At 31.4% G+C, this 24,672-nt stretch overlaps 1 protein-coding gene across 1 annotated transcript; it reads right to left on the bottom strand.

Moving 5' to 3' along the window:
• Nucleotides 1–2,107: 2,107 nt before the first annotated feature.
• Nucleotides 2,108–17,187, bottom strand: LOC107445107 (protein D2-like). Its single transcript, XM_043052260.2, has 5 exons — nt 17,106–17,187; nt 12,642–12,745; nt 8,451–8,574; nt 4,598–4,735; nt 2,108–2,277 (listed from the first exon to the last, which is right to left on the bottom strand). Exons 1-5 carry the CDS (start codon nt 17,173–17,175, stop codon nt 2,117–2,119), a joined length of 597 nt encoding a protein of 198 aa, XP_042908194.2. The 5' UTR covers nt 17,176–17,187; the 3' UTR covers nt 2,108–2,116.
• Between the last annotated feature and the right edge of the window lie 7,485 nt (nt 17,188–24,672).

Here is a 24,672-nt window from a genome sequence, read left to right as displayed (position 1 = left end):
CAAGACATCATATTCAATGCTCATGATTGACAAATGACTCATTCTTTCTTAAGTCATACGATTTCTTAGTTCATTTTTGATTAATTTTAGTCTGAAGAATGAAGATGCACCACTACATTTAGTTATCATGAGTGACAATTGTCAAATGTCATACATGAAAAAAATTGACAAATGTTAATGTATGGAAACGTGTCTTCAAGATTGTTGTTTTTTACTATTTTATGCATATTATCTATTCTAAATTTATCTAACATAATCTCCTATGCCAAATCATGCTTGAAATGTTCTAATTATAGAGCTAGTTCTTTTTCATTTATATCATTGGCATAAAATATTTAGAAATTATGACAGTGAAGCGTTAATCCCTTGAAATTTAAAGAATTCAAAATTGACAAAAGAAAATTCAAACAAATCAGTTAATGCGCCATTGAAAGAGATTTTAATTGACTAATTAATGAAAGATAAACTTAAACTTTAAATATTTCGCAATGCCGAACAAAAAATTCTTGGTGAAGTACTCTTCGTATATTCATATTTAAAATTGGAAATATATTCATGAGTAGAGAACTTTTTTCTCTGTCCACTCACAAAAGCAATCAAGGCTTCAATCAATTTTAGACCATTATCGAAAGGAAGACCTTTTATCTGTATGCTGATTGAAGTCTGATTTATTCTTGATAACATATCACCGCAAAATTCTGTCAACACAATATTTTCCAATTTCTTTAGAAGACCACAAGCATCGAGTCCAGTTTATAGAAGCTCTTCTTTATTCGTTTCTAAAATTTGAAGTACGGCCTTAATTGTTCTGTAACTTTTTAGCAGTGCCGTTACTGCGTCGAAATGGGTGGACCACCTAGTATCCGATGGACGCTTTACGACTAGTCCAGATTCTAAGCATTTTGTCAAGATATTCCACCGATGGGTAGAACTGGAGAAAAAATATTGCTAAGTTTCTGTAAAAATTGGAAATAATCCTCTAAGACGCATCTCGCTACTTGTGCACGAATTAAGTTTAAGCTATGTGCTATACATGGAGAGAAAAATTGAGGCGGGACATTTCTCTTTTAACCTTGCTTGTAAACCTGAGTACTTACCTGCCATACTTTGAACGTTATCTCATGTTTGTCCTCGACAATCACTTATATTAATGCCATGGTCATTAGGAAAAGATACAATAGTATCATTAAAATATCAATGATTTAAATTTATGAAGACATTAATTTTTTGAAATGCGTCATTAATGATTTTGCTCAAGAAATTTTCTGGATTTTTAAGTTGGGCTCACAATCACCCGGGTATCTCGTATCTGTAAATGATTAAAACTCGCTGAAATCACCTTTAAATAGTTTTAAGATGTAATTAAAAATAATTTATTGTTATTACAGGGTGTTTCCTAATCACCAGAATCCATGTGAAAAAAGAAATAAGAACATATACTACTAATTAAGGAACAACTTAATATTTAAACAAAAGGAAAACATCTATCAAGAATTAACGAATCACTAATAAGGGGAGTAACGGAAAATAAGTTAAGTAACCTGTAAATTACAGGTAGAAATTTGGTATTTTTAATTATCTTCTTTCAGCTCATACTTGCTTTCCCAGATAATCTTACAGGTTTCGGTGCTTTCATTTCCCTCTTTCTCAGTAGTGATTCTTTGGATTTCATTATCAATTTCTTTTTTTTCCTCATCTTATTTGGTATCCCAAATGTGTACAGTTTTCATGATTTTATTTTTGGCAAGGATCTTAAAAATATTTTAAAGGTGATCGTTATAAAATGCCCTGCATAGTATCGTGTAATTAAATTGACAACGGAATGATTTGCTCGGCAATCAATACTACTCACATAATGAATACTTAAAAATATTTTCGATTTATAACAGTATCGTGTAATTAAGTTTAATGAGGATTAATTTGTACTGTAATTAATTTAGTTTAATCTGTCGCTGATGTTAATGTTATTGTAGAACTTTCTTCAGTATATTTTAACCGTATATAAATTTAGCTAAATTTTTCAATCTAGTTAAAATTAAATAAAAAGAATCAAAACAATCTATGGAATTAATTTATTATTAATATTCATGAATTAAAATAATGGATGCTTGTTTAATCACTTTTTTGCAAAAAAGAAATTAATCTGATATGGATAATGCAACACAGTGTTATGCAGGAAGTACGCCGTCATGTTGAAGTTGCTTCTAGGATCAATCCACTTATGACTTGGGTAATAGCAAGTTTGCTCGTACAGCAGAATTATGTATCTGTGACGATCTATTAAAAAGTAGTATCATTTAGTTTGAAAATATAATTAGACAAATAAAAAATAATTTAACACAAGTTTAATTTATTTTTCTTACTTATTTGGAAGGAAAAAAGTTGGTGGTAAAACTCATGCCCTCCAAGATTAAATGAAACCATGCTAGTTGTAAATGGTTTTAAAAAAAACGTATTGTTTTGTATTCATGGCTTTTTAACCATACTAGTTATAAACGGTTTCAAAACCGTAAAGGTAAAAATTATCTTTACAGTAAATTTCCCGGTTAATCGAATGGATAGACTGCTACTGGTTATTTTATCATAATTTTGGAATGAAAATTCTAACAGTGCAGATCACAGAAATCATGTAGTCCAAAATTTAGAATTCCAAATTATAAATACAAATGAAGATTTCTAAATAAATTTATATAAGATATATTATTTAGTCTGAAAATTGATTCTAAGAAAAATATAAATACAAAGGAAGATTTTTAAGTTTGTGTTTGGAACACACAGTGTAAATATATGCGACCCAAAACTTCACTATGACAAGCAAATGATGGCACGAAATTTAACAATTAAGCTCAAATGATCGTCTGAAATTCGTCCCGGAAAGCGATACTATACTAATCAATGGATAAAGAATGTTCTGAAGTGGCAAGGTGATTCGTCAAAGCTTGGAAAGTAGCGGTACCTAAATGATGACTTTTATGTATAGATTCCCACACATAAAAATTACAAAGGTCTGGAGATCTTTGAAACCACTTAAGATGAAAAAGATCATTTTGCACATCTCTTCCAATCAATCGTTGAATGCATGAAATAGCTTTAAGCAATAAAACTTAGAACTTTCTTCAATCTTTTGTTGTGCTATATGTAATGCCATCTATTATCATTCACTGAAAATAAATATTTAAAATCTGACCATGTCTATCAATATTTAATACAGCCGATAACATTTTGATTGCTGATATGTGTGCTTAAATGGGGAGGAATATTTTCGAAAAGCTTCCATATTGGTGAAGCTCTAACGAGTTTGGGTTACAACAGTAATTCAAACAATTTGCAGTTGTGATTTGATAACAAGCAATTTGAAAAGTACATCAAAACTGAAAAATAGCACAGTCAAACGTGGCAATTCAGGGCTGATTGTGCTCCGGAAAAAATCCGGAATTTTCGCTAATAGTGATCCGGAAGTTTCCGGCGATCGAAGGTCCAGATGTTTCAAAAAATCATTGATCACAAAAGTTTCCGGAAATCAAATTTTTAAAGATGGAACTTAAAAACACAGTTTATTTTATTTGTTTGTAAAGGAGAGCCAGAGAGATACTTTATAAGCTTATATTCATGATTAATATTCACTTTTTATCAGTAAATAGTTCTTATAATTATAAACTCAAGAAAGAAAGACATATTTGTAAATTTTAATTACTTCTCTAGGTCNATAACTTTCTTCAATCCTTTGTTGTGCTATATGTAATGCCATCTATTATCACTCACTGAAAATAAATATTTAAAATCTGACCATGTCTATCAATATTTAATACAGCCGATAACATTTTGATTGCTAATATGTGTGTTTAAATGTGGAGGAATATTTTCGAAAAGTTTCCATATCGAACGAGTTTGGGTTACAACAGTAATTCAAACAATTTGCAGTCGTTTCAGTAGTGATTTGATAACAAGCAATTTGAAAAGTACATCAAAACTTGAAGAATAGCACAGTCAAGCACGGCCTAGGTGGCAATTTAAAAGATTCGTAAGTAATTTCGATCATAACGTCAGAAGTAATTTGTTGCAAATGCAGTATTGTCTATCCAACTAAAGAACTCTAATGAGCAATAGAGCAACACTGAAGAATAGCACAGTCAAGCATGGCCTTGGTGGCAATTTAAAAAATCCGTAAGTAATTTCGATCGTAACGTCAGAAGTAATTTGTTGCAAATGCAGTATTGTCTATCCAACTAAAGAACTCTAGCCAGTTGACTGAAGAACTGTAGTGAGTATGTTTAAGAGGTTAAACTACTTCTAGTAGGAATGTGGATAAATATTTAGTTCAATTATGATTCGAGTTGGCGAGAGAAGTCTCCAAAGTTAGTCTTTTAAAAATTCGCTTTACTTTCATTCCGTAACAGCAGAGAGCACCAAACTTTGTCACGGAAGGAGTTCTTTGGTTAGACAGACAGTAAACTTGATTGACATTATGAGTCAAGGGGTAGTATATTTTTTTTTTCAAAAGAAAAGAAAAAAAAACTTCAACGTTCCACCGTGGAAGCTCTGAAGAATCAAGTTAGGTCTCCTACTCATATGTTTAGAATTTTTACCTTACACATACCTGAATCAGCAGGAGGATCTGGAGCCTCATATTCTAAGAGCTCTCTCCCTCTGTAAATGTCTTTTCCGGGTATGTTGTTAATTAGCCAGTGGAGATAAATAGCGTTTGTAGGTTTGTTGGGATATGGCGCATCAGGATCTAAAAAACAAAGTGACCGTGAATTTAGATATGTGCAAGATTTGTGTTATTAATTAGCCAGTAGAAATAGTATTGACTGCCCAATTAAAGAATTATTCTCGCCAGTTTCCTAAAGAACTGTAGTGAGTATGTTTAAGAGGTTAAACTATTTCTAGTAGAGATGTGGGATAAACATTTTCACTAGAAAACTATCTCTCATCTTCAAATTCAATAGAAATTTTTGATCTATACTGCTATGTCATTAACAGGAATTATATTTTCTACATTTTTAATATCATTTAAATTTAATCCTTTTTTCAATACAAATATTCATATTAAGATATTTTTCTCAGCAGACGCATTGAAATAAAAATTAATTAAATCGTGTACTGAAAATATCGGTGACTATTATCAAAAAACCTGCAAAAATTTAAGGTTAGGCTTTCGAACCATCAAGATTGAACAATAGTACGCGAAAATTCGATCATTAAATTAAAATTTATTCGCGTTGTCTTTAATTTTGCTTACAGTACATATTTATCTATACTCTAAAATATAAAACTTCAACTTTATCAGATAAAGCCAAAGGTCAATGAAAATGCAAAATTTCTTGGTGCCAGGATCAATTTTTAGGATCGAGCATGTTGTGAAAAAATAGCGTAACAGATTTTTGCTTTTATTTTAAACTATATTAACCTGGCTCACGGCATTTATAGATTACTGGCTAAAAGTATTATTTTTTTTTAAATTCTGTTTTTACATTTTTTTTCCTTTTTAATAACAATTTTAAAAAAAAGTACTCATTAAAAATTGTTCTCATTACATTTGTTTCACACGAGCGTCAGTAGATAGAGCGTGTCCCGTAATCGTGTATTTTAAACTCTTAATATGCATTCTCAGAATTTTAATCAAAAATGAAATAAAAAGTATGCACTTTGGGGGTCTGAAATTTATATTAAAGCGAGAGAAAAAGGCATTGAAATTTGACAAATCGCAGAACAGGAAGGCAATAAGGGATCAAAACAAGTTTGATTGCGAGGGGGAAAAAAACATATTACCTACAATTATTAGGAACAGTTTCTTATTTCAACCTTCAATTAACTCTGTGAAGCAGTTTATTACACACGCCATCCAGCACTGCGATTTGTTTGATTTCATTAGCGCCTTTGTTTATCAAATATTAATTTGCAACTCCCAATATATGTAAAAATATTTTTGTTTTTACTTTTGATATGGATTCTAAAAATACATATTAACACGTTGAATGCCCGTCTGGCCAAAATGATTTTCTCAGTATGTATTGCATTAATTTCTTCAAATCATTTTAGAAACGATAATAATATAAGAAAATTAAAAGCATTCAAAATTTACTCGAATTATGTGTTTCTAATAATCTTGGCTTCACCGGTGACCCCCGTGGCTCAACGAACAAACTCAGTGCCGGTCACCGGTGACCCCCATGGCATTCAACGTGTTAAGGGCGGTTTTTGCGGGACAACCTCTATCAGAATGTAACAAACATGTTTAAATTTTTAACTGATTTCGAAGTGCTATTTTTTTAAGCATAATACAGGGTGTTAATAAATTCCCGGACCCATTTTGATGTTTAATAACTCATAAAATAATGAAGATATAAACAAACTTATGGCATTTATTGATGGAATAACTCATATATTTTCCTTTCCAGGTTTGAATATCTTTACTTTCGTAAATATCGTCTGCTCGTGTGGTTAATTTCAGAAAATTTCATTTTCCAGTCTAAATATCTGTACTTTTCTAAATATCGTCTACTTATTAATTGCATTTTTCTCTCTTTTGTTTTTGGCAACTATTGCAATGTTATGTTTACTTTTGATGTGTTTGTTCTATGTAGTACTTTTCTATGTGATGTTTTATTCGAGCGGATATTAAGGAGAATGCATACACCACAAGAGAAAGCACAGATTTTATGGTGGTTCATAGAAATGAAATCGATAGTGCAAGCACAGAGAAATTGCAGAAGAATTTACCAAAAAGATCCTCCATCTAAAAGCAGCATCTTGCGGTGAAAAAAGAATTTTCTAGAAACTGGAAGTATCGCAGATAAGAAACGTTCCGGATGTCCCTGCACAAGTGATTTTGACGTTGAGCGTGTCAGACAGACATTTTTAGACAATCCTAGAAGATCTGTGAGATCAGCGGCAAGAGAATTGGATATGCCAATTTCGACGGTGTACAAGGTTATTAAGAAACAATTAAGACTGCATGCATACAAAGTTCAAATTGTTCAAGGTTTGGAACCGGACGATAGGCCTAGGAGGATGGCGTTTGCAACAGATATGGTAGGAAGGATAGAAGATGCTGCTGATTTTCTGAAGCGCATAATGTTCTCCGACGAAGCATCCTTTCATGTTTCTGGCATTGTTAATCGCCATAATGTGCGCATATGGGGATCTGAAAACCCCCATGAATACCGTGAGACACAAAGGGATTCCCCAAAGGTTAATGTGTGGTGTGGACTAATGCACGACCGAGTCATTGGGCCTTTCTTTTTTACAGAAAAGACGGTCTCATCAGTCGTATACTTAGACATGTTGGAAAACTTCGTATTTCCACAACTAGAAGAGCTTCAGCCACATGTCTTTTTGCAACAAGATGGTGCACCACCTCATTGGGGTATCATCGTTCGTAGTTCTTTGAATGACCATTTTCCAGGAAGATGGATTGGGCGAGGAGGTCCAATTCCTTGGCCACCCAGATCACCTGATATAACGCCGCTGGACTTTTTTCTTTGGGGATTTATAAAGGACAATGTTTACAGGAGGATCGTGTCGAACATTGATGACCTAAAAGCCAGAATTACAACCGCAATAGCCTCTGTGGATGCCGACATGCTTGCCGCTACCTGGCGTGAAATTGACTATCGACTTGATATTCTCCGTGCGACGAAGGGGGCACACGTGGAAGTTCATTGACAAGGGTCATGAAAGTTTTTGAGTCTATCTAACCATTTATGTTATTAATTTTAATCTATCTTTATTATTTTATGAGTTATTAAACATCAAAATGGGTCCAGGACTTTATAAACACCCTGTATATTAAACGCGAGCTTTCGGCAACAGCATTATATATTTCAAAATGTATGCTAAAAGTGTAATTTGACCCATGGTGGCTCAGGGGATTGAGAGTTCTCCTTCCAATGAGATGAACCGGGTTCGAATCCCAGCGACGGCTGATCGAAACGAATTCCGCATCTGGCTTGCACCGATCACAGTGCTGGCGTAATATGTCCTCAGAGGTAGACGTATCATGGGGTAGAGGCCGCTTGGCGTCAGGCTAACCGTTTCATGTAACACAGATGCGGGATAGTTCCGTCAAAAAGTCGTCCAAGAAGGCAAATTTCTCCCAATACTTGATTCAGTAGTTCCCTTGTCTTCTGGATTGTGTTAAAAATTACGTATTTATGTACATGTTTGTAACAAAAAAAGCTTTGAGTGTATGCAAGAATTTAAAAAATATTCACCTATGATAATTAGAGTGTTTAAGATATCATATACACGGGAATAACTGATTGAAGGTGGTGTTCTCGTTGCGGTAAAATCAATTTCATCGCCACAATTTTTTTACAGATCGTTTTTCCAAATTTTTTTGACGTATTGCACAGTCCAAACTACTTTTCTGCCTATATATTATTTACGTATACATTCGTATAAAGGAAAGAAAATGAATATACGCAAGTATTTAAAAAAATATTCACCTATCATAATTAGAGTGTAAAATACATCATCATTTACACGTGTATAACTGATTGAAGGTGGTGCTCTCGTAACATTTAAATCAATTTCATCGCCACAATTTACTTCTGTTTTTCCATATTTCACCTAAGAATAAAAAGAAGGAGTTAATGATACAAGCATATAGTACAAAATGATATTTTTAAAAACTAATAAACAAAAAATTAGAACATTTTCGAACATTCGAAAATAATTACAATTATAAGGATTAATAATAAAATAAAATAACAATTTTAAAAACTGCATTGCTCAAGTAGTCTAAAAAAGACAGAAAACAGGCATAAACATATTGTAAAATAATTTGCTCACCAAACCACCTGATTGCCTCTCATTCACCATTTCCATCAAAAGTCGATATTTTTTTTTTTAATAAAAATAATTTTGTTTATAAAAAAATTTAATCATAACGATAAGCCCTTACGATTTTTTCATTTTCTTCTAATGCGTATTAAATTAAACCTCAAAAAATGAAAATATTCATTTCTTTTTTTTTTAATTAAACTACTCAATAATGGATAAATTCAGATGCAGTTTTACATAAAGAATTGGTTAGTGAAAATGCACAGTAAACAAAATAAAAAACGGACCACCCTAAAAAACTATTTTAAGTTACAAAATCAGTCACAAAAACCTACTTTCTCTGAATAAAGACTTTTTTTTCCGACGGATTCAGATTTCTAAACTCAAAAATATAGGGGGTAGCCGCAATCTGTGAACTTGATCCCAATAGTTTAGTCATGAGAGCGCTCCACAGTTTGGACCCCTTAATGTTAATTTTACTTTTCATGTATTTCGCTATATCTCGAGAACTTGTTAAACGAATTGAAAAAATTTTGCACGCAATTATAAAATTCGTTTATGTACAGATTAATGCAAAAATTACTTTTAGTAAATTTTTTTTTATTTTTTTAATAATGGTTGAAGAATTTTTAAATTGTAAGTTATACGATTTTTTGCATCATTTTGAAGAATATAATTTTACACGGAAAAAAAATTGAGCGAAATCAGTTAAATAGTTCCTGAGAAATCGAATTTTAAATATCTAACTTTTGTGACATTTGATTCCTCAGAAACTATTCAACCGATCTCTCTCAAATTTTGTATTTTGCCATGTAAAATTACATAATTTAAAATGACGTAAAAATTTATACCTTAGATTTGAGATCAACAAATCGAGTCATTGAGGTAAAGAGCTAGAACGTGAAGATCCGATCATTAGATCAAAAGTTATTCAGAGTATTCCGTTTTTTTTTTCGGAGCACAGTACATAAACTATAACATATTGTTACACACATGTTAAAAGTTTCATTAAAACATCCATTTTGGCAAATCAGATGATAGAATAATGATCAGTCTGACTCCGCTATACTGAATCGTCTGCTAACATAGCAATGAATCTAAGATCTTTAAAAAGTATTTTTTGACCCAATGCAGTAGTATTGTTGGAAATAATGATTGAAACAGTACATAATTTGCTTCATGCATTGTTAACTAATTACTTATATAGGGGTTGGACCAATTTATGGAAACACATCTATACTAACTCATTATATCATATTTCTCGAGGAACAGAATTATTTTATAACTTTGGAACTGTTAAGGTCAACCGATTTCTCAAAAATGATTTAGAAGCCTTAGAGGTTTGAGAGACCAGAAATAAATTACTAAAAAGCTTATAACTTGTTAGAATTACTCTGGTTTTCATATGCAATAACGGCACAAAATTTCGTAAGCCTAACTTAAATATTCATGGAAATAAGAACTTTTTAATGAAAAACTAATTTTATTGCCTTACGAGTTTTTACTATAATTGAAAAAAATATTTAAGAAAATTTTTAAAGCTAATTTCAATTAATAGCAGAAATATCATTTTGAAAGAAAAAAGAAAATCAATTGAAATTGCGCAAGATACGAGTTCTTTCAAACTGCGCATGCGCGGAAAAGATATTAAAAATATAATAAAAATAATTTTTTTTCTAAATCGTATTTGGTAACTTATGAAGAAAGTCCGATTTAAATATCGTAAAAACTTGAAAAGTTTCTTGTAATTTTCTAAACAGTTTTTATAAATTTGCGAAGAAAGCTGCGTATAGTAAGGGACTTTTCACAAAAAAATAACACTGTCATTATGTAGGACCACCCCTTATTAAAGTACGTTAATACCATCACATTTTGTTGACCGGACCCTCACTGTAGTATATTATCATATGTTATTAAATTTTATGATAAAATACAAAATGAATTTTGTGAAAAAACCCTTATCACATTCAGAGGTTGTTTTTTTTAATGTACTAAAGCTGATTTGAAAAATACTAGAGGCATTTTAAATTTTCAAGAAATTCAAATATGACTTTTTTCATAGGTTACCACATATGATTCAGAACAAAATTATGGAAAAAAGATTTTAATTCCGTTTTCCGCGCATACACAGTATGAAAGGATTACTTTAAATGCTCATATCTTGCGCAGTTTTCAATGATTTTTTTTTTAAATCTTAAAATAATGTTTTTGTTATTAATTAAAGATTGCCCTAAAAATTATGTTTCGTTTTATTATATATTTCTGCAGTAATAGTAATTTTTAAAAATGTCCACACTTCTAGGAATATGTAAGCTAGGTTTACAGGATTTTGTGCAGTTATTGCATATGTGAACCAAAATAATTTATACAAGTTTATTGCTATATTTTTTGGTGCAGCGTATTCAGAAACACTATTTTTTATTCATAATTTATTACCGATCGCTAAAAGCTATAAACTTAAATTGATATCTATAGAAATCGCATGACCCAAACACCTCTAAAGTAATTCTCTAAGTCTTTTTTGAGAAACATTAAAAAATGAGTTAGTACAAAAGTGTACCCATAATTTTGTTCCAACCCCTGTATCAAGACAGCGGAAGTTCCTTACAGCGAATTTCTTTCTATGACGAAAATTTTAATCCGAACATTAAATGAGGTTTAAAATATTTTCCATATAATGAAGTAGCTCTCCTCTATAAAAATCTGTCCAAGTAATTTCTTTGACGTTTATTTTTTTTTTTCAAACTTCGCCATTTTTAGATATTTAATTTTTTTATTTATTTTTTTAAAAAAAAGAAGTTGTAATTAAAAATTGTAATTTCTGAGCAATTATTCGCTCTTCAATGTGCCCGTTTTTAAAACCATTCAATCCAACGGTCCCGCTGTGGACTGATCATTAAGACTCGGTTCCCAGTACATCACCGAAGTCAAGTTTCACTGACTGCTGTCAGTGAGTGGTTAGATACCCCACTTTGATTAGGCTGCAAAGGGACCGAGCGTGTGCGGTATCTGTCCTCGTAAAACTGTTCTAGAGTTAAGTTCTTGACTTCGCGTGCTGAGGATCAAAAGTGTGATGGCATGTCTTCGGATCATCCTCAGTGATGTTTCTCAGACCTTCGCCAATAGTCCAGTGTGAGCCGCGATGCATCAGGGGATAGAGCGTTTCCCTTCCATTGAGGTGAACCGGGTTCGAATCCCAGCGATGGCTGATCGATACGAATTCCACATCCGGGTTGCACAGACCACAGTACTGACGTAAAAAATCATCAGCGATATACGGATCATGGGTTAGAGTCCCCTTGCAATCAGGCTAACCGTGGGAGGTTTTCGTGGTTTTCCTCTCCATGTAACGGATTAGTTCTATTGAAAGTCTTTCACAGAAGGAAATTTCTCCCAATCCTTGATTCAGAAATTCCCTTGTTTTCAGGAGTGGGTTCAAAATTACAAGGCTTCGGAGTTGAACATTAGTTGTCGAAAACCCAAAAATTGGGTCTGCTGTTCAAAGACACGGTTATAAAATGAAATAAAATAGTCCATTGTGCAGCTCTATTGCGACTTAAATGAACTATTACTAGAATTTTTAATTAAATATCCTAATTATATACTTTTAAACTTATCACATAGATTTGAAACACAATTTTAAAAAAAAAAAAAAAATTATTATCAGCTAAAAGGATATTTGAGTCACTGTGAATAAAAAACTACCCATTTCTCAGCTGTTCGCTATAAGCGTAGCGAATAACAATAGTTAATCAACATTTCGGACAGGACCACTAAAAACGTTCACTATAGCGCGAGTTCATTATAGCGGGGTTAGACTGTAGTAGATAAAAAAAGCAATTAAAATTTCATACCTTCATCACATAGGGTGGGATACCGGGAAGTACACCCGGATAGTTGTTAGCTTTTTGATTTTCCTTACGACAAAGCCAAGCAATTTTTCTTTGGTCTTCTTCGTCTGAAACGACAATTGGTACGCTAAGACAAAACAAAATACAGCAAACTTTAAGGAACGCCATGCTTACTTGATTTTCAACAACACTAGAAAATATTTCAGATTTTTGAGTTTCCCTCAGATCCTAATATATCATTAATATCCTACTAGTATTTTAATCATATTCAAATTGTAGGGATTCATTTATTTTTATATATTATTATGTAAATATTAATAAACATTACTTATTCATAAATACAGCTGGCTTCATTAGTTATAAATCATACCAATCGTTGTAAGAACCATCATTTGACACATATATATTTTTTTTTTCGATTCCATGAAAAAAATAATTTTAATAATTTATGTTCATGGCTTTGTTGGTAGAAGGATAAATAAAAAAATAATATATGCTACATTTGTAAAAAAAAAAATTTAAGAACCTTCTGTCACGCAAAAAGAGACATAACCCTTTCTTTATGTTCGCACATTTATTAAGTTTAAAGAGTATTCTCCATAGAATAACGAAGAAAAATGCTGCATCGCATTTGAAACGTTTTTTTTTTAATTTTTTTTTTTTATAAACAAAATTATTCTCAAATGTGGAAAAAATCCCACGCATAATTAGTTGGCAATTACGTTACCTCATCCTTTGAAGCATGGGTGAGTGATTGTAAAGAAGATAGAAATTTAAAATCGACACTGGATATAATAGTTCTTATAGCTTTTGTACGCAAAAGTTTGGCATTTATAGATTTTTTATTATCAGTCTTCATTTTTTGGAGTTTTTTTTTTTTTTTTTTTTTTTTTTTTTTTTTTTTTTTTTTTTTTTTTTTTTTTTNTTTTTTTTTTTTTTTTTTTTTTTTTTTTTTTTTTTTTTAGTTTGAAAAACAAAATTTAGAGAAAATGCACTGTATACTTTTAATTTAAGCCTAAAATTCTATAGAGATATAAACATTAGTTTTTTTCTAGCTTTGTGCAATAAATATGAAGTTTTTTTTTTCTCTCCTTTAAACCCACAATTTATTACTCTTTCTAGACTTTAAGAGAAAGTGGATTTTTTTCCTTTAGCTGAATTTTACTGTAGGTTTTTTGATTAATAATAAATCAATTTTCATTTTTTTTTCTCTCTCTTGAACACGATTTTAAAAGAAATTTTCAGTCATTGATTTTAGTTAGTCATTAAGTCACATTTTATGGTCAAATGTGATGCATTTTATCTGATGAATCGATGCACGCTTTGATATTGTCGGTTTTGGGAATTATAAGTTGTTGATTTTTAATTTAAATATTATCTTCTTAGACAAGAACCTTCGCTTACTTTAAATTTCAAAAATAATTTTTCTTAATAATTTAAGAAATGTAATAAAATAATTTTAGAAGAGTAGAAAGAAAAAAGACAAATATTTTTTTTTGAGAACAAAGCGAAACCATTTGTTTTAAGTGACTGTCTCTTAGGGAGCCCGTATCCCAACTCGCTCGAATTACTTCATAGATTCTTTAGATAAGTGTGTATTTTAGTCTAGCTTTGTATGCATGGTGATTATGGTATTAAGCTCGATATACTCATTAAATACCATGGTAAAAAAATCCAATGTAATGCATCTGAATGTAATTTTATTTAAGAGCCAATTTTTTAAGAGTCCATGATGCAAAGGTCCACAGTTAAAACAGTTTACAGTTTGTAAAAGTATTGTGTATAAAAAAAAAACAGTTATGAATTTTTTGCCTTACCAACTGGAAACTTTTATGATTTTTAAACTTTTAGTGGATTGTAGTATTCCTATCGATTTCTTTAAGAATACATTAGAATCAAAACGTAATCTAGCATTAGAATCAAAACGTGTCAAACGTATAAATATGTAAGAATCGTAACTCTCTCAATTGCAATATAAAACTCAAATAACTTCTTAACTACTAGATAAATCGACTTGGGTGTGATTTAATCTGATTCAGAGTAAAATTTTATATCGGAATCATTATGTTACTTGCCTCTAGATAGTAACGAGTATGTTTTGATCCCTCTTAATTCTAGATAGATCCCTTAGTAACTTCTAGATCAGGGTTTTCCAACTTACATGAGGTCGGGGGCCACAATTTAAAACACCAGTCAATTGGCGGGCCGCAACTTTATCAAAATTTCATATGGGACTCTTTTATGTTAGAAGGAACATTAAATATTACTGTCTTACATTCGAATGGAAACTTAATAAAATAAGGATTATATTTTAGTTTTAAATATAGTTTTTTTTTTTAATATTAAAAAGCAAAATAACAAGTATTACAAATAATTTTGTTACGTATCATTTTGAATCTTCTCTTAATCAGAAACTTTGTGACAAGATTTTTTTCTTCTTTTAAATTTAATTCTGTGATAAATTAAAAATTTTTCTTGACCTATTAGGATTTAAAGCAGAAAGGAAAAAAACTTCTCGAGCATCTGAAATTAATTTTGTTTTCTTTTCCGCTCAAAGAATTTTCGATTCAAAGAATTTAAATAAATATGATATTCATTACCTCCTTTATGCGTTTTAAAATATACAAATGTAAATAACTTCGTTCAAAATTAGTTGTTTCAAAAAGATAAATCGGAAAATTTCTTCGAGAAAATTTCTGATAAGCACATTCTAAATTATATTCACAAAATACAAAAAAAACGAAATAAAGAAGAGCAACATACACGATTATTNTATATATATATATATCAGGGATGGCACAACCGCTCTTTGGCCCAACTACCTGCACGCGAAGTCGAGCGCTTTACGGTAGAACAGTTAAACGAGGACCATACCTCATACCCTCGGTCTCTGCGCAGACTGATCCAAGTGGTCACCCACCCACACAGTTAACAGCAACTGGCTTTTCCCGTTTTATTTTTGAACGGTGGCAAGATAGCGAGAGTATACATATTTAATTATTATTTATTTCATAAAATTTAACTAATTACACGATCATGTCGATAAATTTGAAATAATAAATAAAATTCCAACAAAAGCTATTGTGGCAGATATAGTGCTACGTACATGAAGAACTACTGCTATATACCATCAAAAATATTATTAAAATTTATATTTTTAATGAAATTTTCGCTTTTTTATAATTTTTTAATCTGTTATATTTTTATAATTAATAATAAGTATTACGACACCGTCATCAATGGAACGTAAGGAGGGGAAAAAAGCTGTTTTTCTTTAAATTTTTGTTATTATTTTCCACTAGATAGAGAGTGCAATATTTATTAATACTATCCTTTTCACATAACTTCAATTACTCAAGTTATTTTAGTTATATTTAAACAATCCACTTTTGTCTTTCTATTTTTCTCCTTCATCTCTTTATTCAAATTTTATTTTAGTGATTTTTTATAGTGTCTTTATATGCTGTTCGATGGCAACACAAGTAAATATCACCAACAAAAAAAAAGAAAACAAATTAGTATATATTCGAAGAAAAGAGATTTAATAACTATATAAAATCAATTTCAGAATTAAAATGTATTTTTTAATTTCAAACGAAAACTTTAGAAACAACATAGTTAAAAAAAAAAAAAAAGAGAAAATAAAAACGATCAAGTTAAAATCCAACGTTTCTTCTAGTGTTATAAAATTCTGTTAGATAGCAGCACTAGTTACTGTGCCAGATAAAACTTCAGAAAAATGAATTAAATTAATGAAATAACAATTTAAAAATAAGGAAGAACAACTGTAGTAAAATAAATTATAAAAAAAAAATTTATAAAAAATTAAAATTTGAATTTTAAAAAGAAAAAATCGAAATTTCATTAAATAAATTAAAGACTAATTAATGACAATAAATAAATATAACCTTCTTCTGATATGCAGTTAATAAAGCTTGAGAACTTTCTTTAAAAGTTCTTTTAAATATTCGATTCTTGCATATTTATTTATTTTCATACATTTAAAGAAATTAAATCACGGCATAAAATTGATTTTATACATGTTTAAAAATATTTTTTTAAGTACTGAACTTATATAAATAATAAAATAATTATTTCTCTAAAAAAAGATCAAATGAAAGATAGAAAAAGATCAATCAAATTAAAATAAAAAATACTACCATTATAAATAAAGTATTGTAAATTTTATTATACTTCATGAGTAGTATATTTCATTTTATTTTAACAATTTTAATTCATGTTTTTTACTTAAATAAATTTTTTATTCTAATTTTGAACTTTATTGCTCTAACCAAAATAAAACAATTCATATTTTAAGAATTCTTATTATTTAATCTATAAATTATCATAGTGCATCTTTACAAAGAACTATATTTTGAGAGGTATAAGCTAAAGCAAAAATTTTTTATTTTAAAAGGTCAAAAAGGAAAAAGTTTTAAAAAAAAAGTAAAAATCGCTATGAATTACCAAAATTCAACAATAAAGGCAAAGACACGTTTCGTTTATAATCTTTTACAACGCTTATAAAATGTCGCATTACAACATTTGTTTTTAGTCGCATTTAGTGATTATGTTGAGGTAACGTGTCTCGTTACAGCAGGGAAGGAGGGAGGGGGTTACCAAACGCCGTTATCTCTAATTACATCACCGTTTTTGATTAAATGATTCAAGAATTACGATTTTGTGACACTTGTGTCGATAACTCTAGAACAAAAGTAGAAGAGTAAAGAAGAAAAAAAACAGTGCAATCACCTTCTTTCACAAAAAAACTCTTAACTGTTTAGTGCGCAAAATAAAAAACGGAATACCCTGAATAACTTTTGATCTAATGATCGGATTTTCATGTACCGGCTCTCAATCTGAATGGTTCGAGAGCCTGACCTCAAATATGCTAAATAATTAGTGCAGCTGATTTTTTTAAATTACAAAATTTGATACAAAAATGTTCCCCCCCCCCTTTTTTTTTTTTCTTTTTGATTGTTACTGATTTTTGACCTTCAAACTTGCCGTAATACGGAAAATGTGGTTCCATTAGTTTGGTCAGGAGAGGTATTAAAAACTATTTTTTTCATGGAATGGAATTATCTTTGGATTAACGAATTTTATAATTGCATGCAAGAAAATTTCATTTCCCTTAAAAAATTTTCGAGATATAGTGGCACAGTAAAATTTATCTTTAAGGGGTCTAAGCTGTCATCCACGTTATCTTTGAGGGGCCTAAACTACACCACGTGTTTTGAGGATCAAGAGAAAAAAAAGGTACATTTATTCAGAACAGGGACTAATAAAGGGCCCTTATATCTATGATTCAGAACGAGAACATGTTTGTGTCTCATTTCGTAACTTAAAATATCATCTGCACTCTGCACTAATTAAGCACATTTGAGGTCAGGCTCCTGTATGATTAAGATTGAGTTCTGGTACTTTAAAACAAGATCATTAGATCAAAAGTTATTCAGGGTGTTTCGTTTTTTATTTTGCGTAAGGCACGTTGTTCTGTTTTGAACGCATCACACTTTAGCATAACTTTATATTCATTCTAAATGCTCTCATAAGAACTTACAAAAAATCAGTGATCTGCAATCAGTTGTTAAATCAGTTATATGCAATCTACATCAGAACACTTCTGCAATCGATTCATTTAAAAAACCTGAATGAAATCAGTATGTCTACACGGGATTTTTCTTATAAAACTTTTGACCTCCATTTTATCATCTTAAATATTTTAGTAAGTCAATTTCGAAGTTCAGGCGCTCTGTTCTAGGTCCGAGAGTTAACATCACTAATTATGACAAATTCATTTTAAAAGCTGTTCAAAATTTTATTTTCATTTTAAACAAATAATTATGACAAATATTTTGCTCCTTACAGCGAATTACTCAGTATAAAAATATTTGTATTATCTCTGTAGATTAAAAAATCGAAATTCGAAAGTTATTGCCATTTTAAGTACTTTTTGCAAAGTTTTCATCCCTCTTTTTTTTTTCCTTTGCTTTTTTTTTTACAATTTTCTTCTTAGATTACAAAACCTATAAGACTTAGAAACTGGAAATTACGAAAGTATGTAGAAAAACGTGCAGGGAGAACGGTGAAATAATAAAATGTGGTGGCATGCGACTCAAAGAATTCTAATCAACGGTGTGATTTAAGAATTTTAATGGGACAAGGGACATAAAATGGTAAGTAACAAGTCACAAAAAAAGCATTAATACAATCAGGGAGAAAACAAAACTTAAGTGGGGGATTTCGAAACATACTTGTTTTCGGTTCGAGAGATGGAGTTAAACTAACTTAGATTCAACAGTAAGTTTGAGAATTATTAACTGTTAAACTAGTTGGGAAAATACACCATGTTTGGTCGATCTGTTGCCATCTGGTGGACAGAACGTTCGCCTTCCAATTAGGTGAACCGGGTTCGAATCCAGGCAATGGCTGGTTGATTCAAATTCCGCACTTGGCTCGCAACGACTACAGTAATGACGTAAAATATCCTCAGTGGTAGACGGATCATGGGTTAGAGTCCCCTTGCTGTCTGGCTAACCGTAGGATGTTTTCCTCTCTATGAAACACAAATGCAGTCCGCCAGGAAGGAAAATTTCTCACAATACTTGATCCAGGAGTTTCCTTATCTTCTGGATTAGGCTCAAAATTACAAGCCTAGGGAGTTGAGCATTAGTAGTTGTAAGCCCAAAATTTGGTCGGCTGTTCAACAACGGTTATAAATTCTGTTGGCCTAGTAACTCGAATCTTGATTTATTCATATGAATGCTGATTTTCTTGTTAACGGCATTAGTTCCTCTCCACTTTTCCATAGGACATGGAAATGCATTTTACCCTGATTTGCGCATCTCGGCCACTAAGATGTTTCTTCTTCTTTTTTTTCTCTTACGTCACCTTTATTTTCTACTTTTTCATTGACAATTTTCTTTTTCTTCTTTTTCAAATCACTTTCGCTTCTTCCCAATCACGCTGGGCCTAACCGGCTGAGAGACATCGCGCAGCCAAAGGTGTGTGAAGCGGGGAGGTGGTGGGTTCGAATCCCACCGTAGACCTGGATGTATCGTCATGATATGTCCTTCTGTAAATTGTTATACCTGTCCTTCTAATTGACAAAGGTTTATAACCTTGAATTGAGCACACAAGCCTGCAAAAGTATGTAATTACAATAAAGCTCATTCACGTCTAACAAATCTTGAAATTGGGTGCCTATTTTTTGAGCGCTTGAAACATGTCGACTGTTGTTTCCAGTTTATAATTTTTTGAGACGAACGCAATCTTTGATCAAGTAATATCTTACCATTTCAGTTTCTTTGGATTTTTTTTATTTAATTAATAACACCCGTATATTTATTATCATTTTGCAGATAATTCGCGAATTTTTTAAGAGGTTTTTGCCCAGTAGATTGTAGAATTTGTTTGAAACTGTTTTCACGTTAAAGAATGCTTGTCATATTTTTCGAAAATGTCAATATGCCTCTGAAATTAATCATAAAATGCGGTATTTTTTTCTTCTTCTTTAATTTGTTCAATAATAGCATCTGATTATTTGATGATATTTGGACGATACTATTTTCTTTATTTTATTGCTCGCGCTGCACAGTCAACCAAATTTTGACCCAAATTATGTCAGCACTGTTTTCGGTGCGTGCCGGGAGCGGAATTCGTATAGACCAGCCAATGGTGGCTCTTATATCGCCAACTATAAATAAGAGGATGGTGGAAAATGTTATATAGAGTAGCAGTACATTAAAAGCAGTCATTACCAAACACCTTACATGACTGAAAACAATGAACATAGCAAATTTTCAAAGACAACTATCAACAAAATGTTGTTTCTCATAAAAAAAAATAAAGAGATTAATTGAATAAAAGAAATAATAACTTGAATTGGATAATAAACTAATTAATTTGTGTTTAGGAACATTCTATTTTAATTAATAAGGTTTTCTCCTCTGTCATAAACTGTTCGAAAAGCAGTAACAGCAAACAATGCATGTAATTTAGGTTGGTATCATTTTCAGTTTTTATCATATCATAATAATGCATGTAGAGATAGCAGAAGAATGATATTGCGATTTCACTTTTGTGACCTTGGCGGCCAGTGGTCCATTGTAAACTACCACTGATGCAGAAAACTAACAGGTGTGACGCTGGCGTAAAAAAAAAGTGTGAACTTGTCCTGACTTGGGTCATATTTTAGATTGCTGAAAGAAAAACAAAGATAAACAAATGCCATTTTCTTAAATATTAGAAAAAATTGCAATTTAACATCCGGGAGTTCTTTTCATTTCGAATAAGGGAGACCACTCTCTATTTTCATCTTTAGAGAGTTTATGCAGGTATTAGTCTTTTCATAGAAAGCCCAGCTGGTAATTGCAACCATTAGGTTTTTCTTTATCAAGGCCGTTGATTGTTAGTTTAAATACCGCACACCGCAAGACAACTCATAACTTCCATTAGACAGAAGTAACACAATAAAGGTAATGATTTTTTTTTTCGGATGATGAACAACGATTGGTAGATATGAGCCTAAACTTAACATTAAAGAGTCTTTGTTTAAATATAACAAGCACGTTTTCCGTAAACATGTATATTTAGAATAAAAAGTTGAAGGTATGATAGAAGAATTTTGTATGGTTAATTGTTTATGAATTATAAAAGAGGGACAGTAACATTTTGAGCTCCACTTAGTTTGCTTTTACTGTCGTATCTACCATTACTGTACTAAGAGCATGTACAGTGCGCCAAAAAAAAAGGACCACCCTGCATAACTTTTGATCTAATGATCGAATTTTCACGCTCTAGAACTTAATCTCAATAGTATAAGGGAATCTCAGGTATGCTAATTAATTAGTGTAGTTGACATTTTAATTTACGAAATCAGAAGCAAAAACGTACTTTCTTTGAATAAACATATTTTTTAATTTTTCATCGGATTCGAATTTTTGACCTTCAGGGCATAGCCGCAATTTGGGAAATACGGTCCCAATAGTTTGGCCAGAAGAGCAGTCCAAAATTTGGACCCCCTATATAATGTTAATTTTACTTGTAACGTACTTCTCTATTTTCTCAATAACTTTCTATGGGAACTGAGAAATTTTTGCACGAAATTATAGAATTCGTTTATCCGAAGATAAATGGTAAAAAATAAGCAAATATTTATTATTTTTTATCATTTTAGTTAATAATGGTAGAAGCATTTTTGAATTGCAAGGTATGCAATTTGTTACATTGTTTTGAAGAATGTAATTCTAAATGGCAAAAAACAAAACTTGAGCGAAATCGGTCGAATAGTTCCTGAGAAATCAGGTTTAGAAAAAATCATATTTTTAAAATTCGATTTCTCAAGATCGATTCGATCGATTTTGACCCTTAAATTCTGGGGATCAAAAATTTTAATCCGCGAGAAAAAATATGTTTATTTAGAGAAAGTACATTTTCGTGCCTAATTTTGTAACTTAAAATACCGTCAGAACTAATGAATTAGACTATTTGAGGCCACTCCCTCGAACCTATAGCAATAATCAAAACGTAAAGATCCGATCTTTAGATAAAAAGTTTTTCAGGGTGGTCCATTTTTTTTTCACGTTGTAGACCTACCCCAAATAAACTGCTGTTTGTAGAAAATGCAACACCATGAAAGAATCATCAGAATCAAATGAAATTTAATGCAGAAACGACTTGTACTGATACAAATAAATGATGAAATTTTCAANTACCCCAAATATGTTTAATTTCTAATACAGAAGCATGCAGAGAAGTTAGGATGCTATTTTGAAACCTAATATACAACTGAAATAAGTTTTTAACCTACAATCAAACCCGAAACCCGCAAAGTAACCCTCATTGTACCAATATTCACGAATCTTGGCTCAATAATTCTAAGAGTCGTTATTTTCCCTATATCGACTCCTATATAGAATTATTCGATTCACCCGATATTTCACAGCCACTTTATACTCAATATCTGCCCTTTATAGAATTATCAGACTCAGTGGCGTAGCGAGGGGGGAGCAAGGGGGGGGGCATAATGCCCCGGGCGCTGCTCACAAAGGGGCGCCAAATGGTCAGCAAAACAAAAAAAATTGTTGGATAATTTTTATTTTTATTATAATTTATTTCTGGAAAATATATTTTAAATTTAGTGCCGGTTAAATATAATAAATGTTAATTCGTATATAAAAAGGAACACTGATCAAACTGTAATAATATATTCATAATAGAAATGACACGTCTTTTCTAATGACAGGGCTGACTCGACCTGTGTCTGTCAGCACTTCCTTATGGCACCTACGCTGTGTGGTTACATATATTATCTCCAAATATTTGCAGTGTACAAAGTACAACCATCAGTGTACAAAGTGTTTGTACAGTGTACAAACATTCTTTCTTTCAGAACACTGTTTATTTTTGTTTCTATAAACGCAATGTAGCTTACGCTTGTTATTTTAAAACGATAACAATAGCACTCTAATGTACTTATATGTACAGTCACGGAAAAAAGTATCCCGAAAATAACAACTANAGGCCGATTATCCTCCCTCGTTCAAACTCCGTAAGTTGCTTGAATTTCTTATTCTTCCGTCGTGGAGGCATACTCAGGTCTCACTAAACGTTTGCCACTAACAAATAATCATAGACTATTTTCAACGTCCCGCTACAGCACTTTATTTATACGCTTTCAGCATCAATTCAGAGGGCGCTGCGCGCGCCACGCACGCGCGATGGCTCTGAAACTTTATTAATTTGCATAATATCCTATAATTGACATTTGCTGCGAATTTCATTTGATTCTGATGATTCCTTCATGGTGTTGCATTTTCTACAAACAGCAGTTTATGTTTAATTTCTAATACAGAAGCATGCAGAGAAGTTAGGATGCTGTTTTGTTACCTAATATACAACTGAAATAAGTTTTTAACCTACAATCAAACCCGAAACCCGTTTTTAACTTCAATCAAAATTCAAAATTGTTCTTACCGTTTCAAAATTGATAAACCATTTAATACCAATTCAATGATTTTTCTTTTTTTCATATTACTAATAAATAAAATGCAGGATGCGTAGATAATGACGTAAGTCATTTAAGAGTTTATTAACACCTTCCTAGCAGCAAAGTAACCCTCATTGAACCACTATTCACGAATCTTGGCTCAATAATTCTAAGAGTCGTTATTTTCCCTACATCGACTCCTATATAGAATTATTCGATTCATCCGATATTTTACAGCCACTTTATACTCAATATCTGCCCTTTATAGAATTATCAGACTCACCCGATATTTTATATTCATTATTCGGCCAATATAGGCCATTCTGGGACCAATTTAAAAAAATCTCAATATGGGTTCTTCGGTGCATTTTCCTATAGGACCCATATTGAGTCGATTTAAGCCTAACTGAGACCAAGGTAAAATTGTTGCTAGGAACCTGAGGTAAAATAAAGAAGAAGAAAAATTCTGTATTCGTTTAGTAATAATGTATATTCGATTGCAAAAATACAAAACGTTACTAGTTAGACGAAAAGTGTATGTGTATAGAGCAGCATTTATTATTTTTTGCTAATGTCGCTAAATTTGACAATCATTCTGATGTTCCATAAATTGCATTTTGCTGAAGTTCGAAAGTTTGTTATACCCTTGGTTACGTTGACTATTTTTTGACGTTATTTTATATGCTGCACTGAAGAGACAGTTCTTATAAAACAACATTTATTTGAAACATCAACCATACAACAACAAAGATAAAATAATTTGAGATTCCCGTAATAGATTGGTATGTGCATTAAAATAAAAAATCGATCCCAACTGTACAATACTGATGTACTTTGTTTTTGTATTAATGGTATTAGCTGGATATACTTAAGACTCTATAATACAAACAAGTGACTCATATTTAACTCATTATACTAATGCGTAGAGGGGAGGAGAGTACAAGGCAGCTTTGCTCTAAACTTCCCACAACATCTTAAGAAATCTTCAGCGGCATTGGTCATGACATTCACGGATTTTGTTTCAGGGAAATCAGTGAGTGT

This window comes from Parasteatoda tepidariorum, chromosome 4 (assembly GCF_043381705.1).
Source record: "Parasteatoda tepidariorum isolate YZ-2023 chromosome 4, CAS_Ptep_4.0, whole genome shotgun sequence".
Classification (NCBI taxonomy): domain Eukaryota; kingdom Metazoa; phylum Arthropoda; class Arachnida; order Araneae; family Theridiidae; genus Parasteatoda; species Parasteatoda tepidariorum.
This window is presented reverse-complemented; position numbering and strand designations above follow the sequence as displayed.

Bases quoted from the DNA above. Each gene is read 5' to 3' on its own strand.
- LOC107445107 (XM_043052260.2), bottom strand. From the start codon at position 17,175: ATGCGACATTTTATAAGCGTTGTAAAAGATTATAAACGAAACGTGTCT. The intron at 12,746-17,105 runs GTAATTCATAGC...TTGTCGTTTCAG, and splicing joins GCCTTTATTGTTGAATTTTG to ACGAAGAAGACCAAAGAAAA. The intron at 2,278-4,597 runs GTATGTGTAAGG...ACTTTTTAATAG, and splicing joins AGATCCTCCTGCTGATTCAG to ATCGTCACAGATACATAATT.